This window comes from Scomber scombrus, chromosome 19 (assembly GCF_963691925.1).
Source record: "Scomber scombrus chromosome 19, fScoSco1.1, whole genome shotgun sequence".
Lineage (NCBI taxonomy): Eukaryota > Metazoa > Chordata > Actinopteri > Scombriformes > Scombridae > Scomber > Scomber scombrus.
Window position 1 is genome coordinate 7,292,007 of NC_084988.1, and position 6,000 is coordinate 7,298,006.

The following is a 6,000-nucleotide window of genomic DNA, read 5'->3' on the forward strand; positions in this document are numbered from 1 at the left end:
CATCCATGAACCTTAGAAGCACACAACTGCCTGCAGGGAATTGTTCTCACCCCCCTGCTCTCCATCTGCACACTGCATCACTGTCCCTGCCAATCCACAAATACACACACACTCAAATACCTACACTCACACACAGGTGGACACACACACAAACATCTAATACACAATACAAACACATACACACCACCCACCAGTTTCTGCATAATTCCATAAACCCCCCATATGTCCACACAAACACACCCTGCTAGTGAGTAGAGAAGCTCATCCAAGTATAAATGCTCCTGCTGAGATTCTTGAAAACGAACTGCAATGATGCCTTTGAGATGAGACATGGAGTAATAAGCTCCGTCATGTCTGTGTCATCTTTACAGCAAAGTAACGAGCAGCAGTCTCTACCATGACCTTTTCAATAGTTCTCCTCTCAGGACAAGATAAGAATGTGTGCTCCTTCTCCACCATTAGATCCAGCAAACTGTTATTACAAAAAGCATTTCTGACATCCGACATGATTTGAATGCTTCATAAATGAGGTAAAGGATGTCATTATTTACAGTTAACTTGACAAATTCATTTGTCCTGTGCAGCGCCATTATTAAAGGCCATTATTATTGCTATTGCATGGCAAAACTCTGCAGTCCTGCAGTCAGCTCTCTCCACACACAGGCGTGACGGGTCAGTAGACTGAAATACCAGTGACCAAAGAGATGCTACATAATCACGAGGAGCAATAAAAACAGAACTACTCTCCCGGATGAAATATGTGAGCATAGCACAGCCTACTAACTTCAGTGTGATGTAACTGCTTTGACAATTTGTTTTACATGAGCATGATGAGCGTGTAAAGTCCCACAATATCCAAAGCGTGACAAGTGATTCACATGAGTCGTGCGTAGTGTAAGAAGCAGATCGCAGGGATGAAAATTCACACTTACCTTCGCTAAATGCGAATTGATCCATTTTGTGAAGGTTCTCTTCTGCACTGCCTCTTGCTCATCTGAAAATTAAAGGCACACAGCACATTTCAATACCGGATTAATGCCACATGCTCTCACTGTTGACTTGAGACAGAGCTTATGATATTAACAGAGGACACACATTCAAACAGGGGAGAATGGATGTAATAGGACTTTGATCATCACCTGTAACAGCATTGTTTTTGCGTAAAGAAGTGGCTGTGAATTGATTCTAGATATGGAAATGGTTGGGTTTATAGCTACCACAGACGCATAAAATGCATTAAATATTAATACCAAATTATAACCTTTGTCAGTCTTAGTCATTGCCTTTTACCAGCCTGAATCCTACTTTATCCAACCCCTACACAGCATAAGGTTAAATAACTGCCACAGGGGTGTCAAGTAGCATTGCAGCAGCCATGCAGCAAGCATGTTGAGAAGTACCACTTCAGCAATGGCTGAATGTGTGCAATGAGAATAACACAAGCTTGCCAGCGCTAGTGTATTATATGCTCCCAACAAGTGCTCTCAAAAATAAGCCACATGAGGTGATTAGAGAATGAGTGGAGGGGAAATTTCTACGAACATATCTGATAAACCCCCTCTGTGTTCAGTAACAACATGCGTGACTGTTTAGGTCACCCCCAGCCTCTATTGTGGTCTAATAGTATATTCAGCCACAGTTCCTCATGCATTATGCAACACTTATAACAACACAACTGATTTCTTTGCTCTAGTGATTCTGTTGTCGCGTCTGGGACTGATCTCTAACACCCAGTCACTCATGCCGGTAGGCTAGTGCTGCACACTGCACAGAGTGGCCATTTTTAAACATCCACCCTTACCGATATAGACAGTAGTCACGTGTTCAAGGAAGCAATGCAAACACTATACAGAGAGCAAAGACATCATGTTAACCCACAGGCAAATGCTTCATCACTGATGCACAGGGGATGCCCACTGAAGCAGAGTATGCACATACAGATGCACACAAAAACACAAGCAAACACACACACACACACACACACACACACACACACACACACAGATGCAGCACACATACAGCTGTTTTTGTGTGGCATGACAACTAGTTCAGACAGCAGGGATTCATCCACAAACCATTAGCATATGTTATTTTCGCAGCTATATCCCAGATAAGCTACGTAGGTCCACACTGATGAGAGATGATGAGTGCTGCTGCCCTACTTACCACGTAGATACTGAAAAAATCCAGTGACCAGATTTAACGAAGTCTTCCTGACAGATACATCCTTATAGTGAGCCATTCTACACCCCACTCTCCTGCTTTCTCCCTCTGCGTTTCATGAGTTCCAAGGTACATATATGTATGTGCGAAAATAAGATCCAGAGTGGAAAAACTGGCACAAAAACACACAGCTTTCCTTCTCCCTTTTTTCCAAAGGAAACAAAACAGATCTGGCTGCCTGGTTTCCCCGGTGAAAGCAAAAAAAAGCTGCTGGAGGCTGTGATGAAAACGTCCCCTCCTCCCTCACACTCTCACACACAGACACACTGACACACACACACCCACACCCACACACACACTCACGCACACAGAGCAAGAGTAGAAACCTCTAACAGAAAGCTTGATTTACAATCCAATCCTTCCTTCTTCCTGTGTTTTTCCCATCCAGAGGAGCCATGCCTGTGTGGATGTGCACAGCCCCCGCTGCACTGCCTCGCTGTATCATCGTACCCTCTGAGGCTGGGGAGAGATCAGCTAGAAGCGAGGCTCCACCAATCAGCATGTGAGAAGAGGTGATGTCACAGCCTTGGCTGCATTATCCCGATTTAAGCCTGGGTTTTGTATGTGTGTGTGTGTGTGTGTGTGGTGTTGGAGGGGTGTGTGTGTGCATGGCTAGTGTTTAAGATTGATCTAATCCTCTATGAGAATTTGTACTTAAAAATAGTATTAAAAATATCCAAAACAATGATAAATGTAAAATGTAAAAATAATCACTTTATTTTTATTTTTTTTTCTTCATTGAAAGAAGTCCCCAAAGGCTTATTGATTAAATAGACCAAAACCAAAATTAACAGACTGCTACACAAAGCTCACCATGGTGCAACTAATCTTAATAATTCATGCAGAGGCTGGTGAATAACATCCACCACCTGCTCTCTCTCTCTCAGCATCAATGCTATTGTGACGGCAAAGCAGACACACCCACCACGGGATTCCCATTGCATTCAGTATCATGTCAAAGCCCTAAAGCCTCTCACTTTTTTGTAAGACCTAGTAGAACCACTTCAGCTCTGACCAGTCTGTTATTCTCTTGGACTACTACTCCTCTCTTGTGAATATCACACACAATAGTGAATAAGTACAGCACAAGATAGCTTATCATTTCCTGCAGAAATATCCCTTTATTCTTTCAAGACCACCGACATACTAAAAGCTTTTCTGATACACTAAAAATAGACCTGAGCTTGTGATGCTATTATTACTGCTCTATAGACTGCTGGTGGAACTGGCCCAGAAAAGCTATTTGAGTGAAAGTGGATTTTTTTTCCCTATTCACATCAAAAAACAGCAAAAGGTTAGAAGTAGCACCATTAGAATGATGTTGACAGATGCTCACACAGAGAACAAGGAGCTTTTTAGATGTGCTACAATTAACGGTCATGGTCATTTATGGCCGGATAAGTTCCAGACAAAAAAAAGATTAGATACTGAACTTATCTGGCAAATTAGGCAAATCAAGATAAATTAAAATGAGGACTTTAAACTATACTTAATTGTATTTTTTTTAAAGCCATTTATTTATTTTTGCAACCCTTCAAGACATCGTATTATTACGTTTTTATTTGAATACTCTGCAGTGAATTACATTATTTGTACAACAGAACAACCTTTCTTCAAAATAACCACAAAAGCTGACACTATAAAAGTCAAGTTCTGTTTCATCAATATAATTTGTTCCTATTCATGTACATTTCTTACACACTGTTGATATCTCACAGGCAGAACAGAGGATGATATAAAGTTAATGTAAATGTTAGTTGTGCTTCTCCTTTTTCTAAAACCTGACTATGACTATGACCTAGCTGCTTTTTTTTTTGTTTTTTTTAAGAAAAAATGCAACTTCATCCTCTGAGGAAGGCTATGAAATGCGGTAGAAAAAACAAGAAAGTAGGACTGCAACTAACATTTATTGTCATAATCAATTATTTTCTTGATTCATTGTTTTGTCCATACATTTTATGAACATAATGACAAATTATAATTTTATAAAGCCTAGGTGACATTGTCAAACATTTTGCTTTATTACTGATCAACAGTATTATCATGTATGACACAGAAAAGCATCAAATCCTCACATTTGAGAAGCTGCTACCAGCAAATCTGTGGCATTTTGATGAAAAAAAGGATTATTTGATAAGTTGCTGATTAGTATTCTGTCAATCAACTGATCAGTTTAATCAAAGTGGCTCCATAAGTCCTGTCTGATTATAAAACAGGGTTAGGGTTAGGGTTAGGGATTTTGAATCTGACAAAGCATTCAATGCCAGCTTTTGGTACTTTGCATGATTACTTAAGTTTTCCTGACATTCCAGCTGCTCAATCCCAAATTGAACTACAGTAACTATTAAGGAGCTGTCCAGAGTCCTGAACTCAGTTAGATAGTTCAGTTTGTGTAATGAGATGTAGTGTACATATGTAGGTCAGGTCTGGATATATACTCACTCTGACAAGCATGACATCCTTATGTAAAAGCTCCCCCATCATTGAGTCATTATGTCTTAGTCGACTGATTTAATTAAGCCTGATGTAGTACCAGTGGCTAAGTGGCAATTAAAAGTGGATACCCCCCTGCAGCAAACACCACGCAAACCAACAAATCACTAAAGCATCTGCAATTCACATGGGTAATGGAGTACTTAAGGTGATCTTAGGACAGATGATACCTTTGGCAATACTGTAGTAGGTGCTTGGCTTCACTGGTCTGCCCTGGTCACCTGGGAGCACTGTAAAAGCTCTTTCACTCTGTTGTTGTTCCATTTAGTCAAGAGTAGCCCCACTTTAGCTCAAACAGACCAGCAATAATCAAGCAGGACAAGAAACGTTTCTGTGGCTGGACTCAAGCCAGTCCACTCTGAGATGCCCGACTCTACAGGATTTATTACCTACTGAATGGTTTCCTGATCTTCACAACAATATGCCAACACTGTAATCTAATATCTAAAAACAAACAAATCTAAGCTGGGCCACAAAAATAAGATATGTTTTCTTTTTAAACCACTTCCTCCCAATAAAAAGTACTGAAAACAACCTAGAGCAGCTTGGAACAGTGTAAAGTGGTAATTAGGCTCTCTGTTCATGAGATTATATCAGTGTGATGGCTGTCTGGCACCTGTTACTGACACTGTAGAGTAGAAGCATCTCTTACAGCTGACAACATGCACGGATGTCTTTCTTTTACTCATTTATACTCTTGGGGTAGGTACTAAACCCCCTTTGGTGAACACAGCTTTTTAACAATGAGTGTGCTCTATCATAGGGGTTCTCAATGTTTTTACAGTAACTTTTGACATTTTATAACAAAACAGTAGTTTTGTGTAACTTGCTGCATGTGCAGTTGTAAATTGTTAATATCTTATTAGCTGCTGTTTCAAATTGTGCCACTTGACTATTTATCAGAGGAAGTAAAAAGGGCAAAAAAAAACAACCTATATTGCATGACAGGAAATGACTACAAATCTGAGTAAAAACAAAAAGGTTTGTATCTTTCTGCATGACAAAAGATCTGATTGCATATCCATATTTCCAGCGTGGGGATTCATCACACTACCAGTTGTCACCACAAATGCTTCACCAGCTTCACATCCGTTTTGACACAGCTAAGGCTAAAATGAAACCTATAAGAATCCAGTCATAATGAAAGTAACACGCCTATCATGCACACTCCAGCAGTCAACAGAAAGACACTGATTGTACCCTAAGGGCATTTACGGCTGTAAGCTGTTGCCACGTTACAGTGATGTGGCACTGAAATCAAACACAACAAGCACAAACAAACAC

The 6,000-nt window shown here is 40.2% G+C and overlaps 1 protein-coding gene across 2 annotated transcripts in view; it reads right to left on the minus strand.

Annotated features, from left to right (window-relative positions):
* syne1b (spectrin repeat containing, nuclear envelope 1b) overlaps nt 1–2,242 on the minus strand; it is a 75,437-nt gene extending 73,195 nt beyond the window's left edge. For both annotated transcript variants that reach the window (XM_062440589.1, XM_062440588.1), the window contains exons 1-2: nt 2,167–2,242; nt 933–994 (exon numbers count right to left, since the gene is read on the minus strand). In XM_062440589.1, the coding sequence (XP_062296573.1) occupies nt 933–994; nt 2,167–2,242 (138 nt within the window). The remainder of the gene's footprint in view (nt 1–932; nt 995–2,166) is intronic.
* Between the last annotated feature and the right edge of the window lie 3,758 nt (nt 2,243–6,000).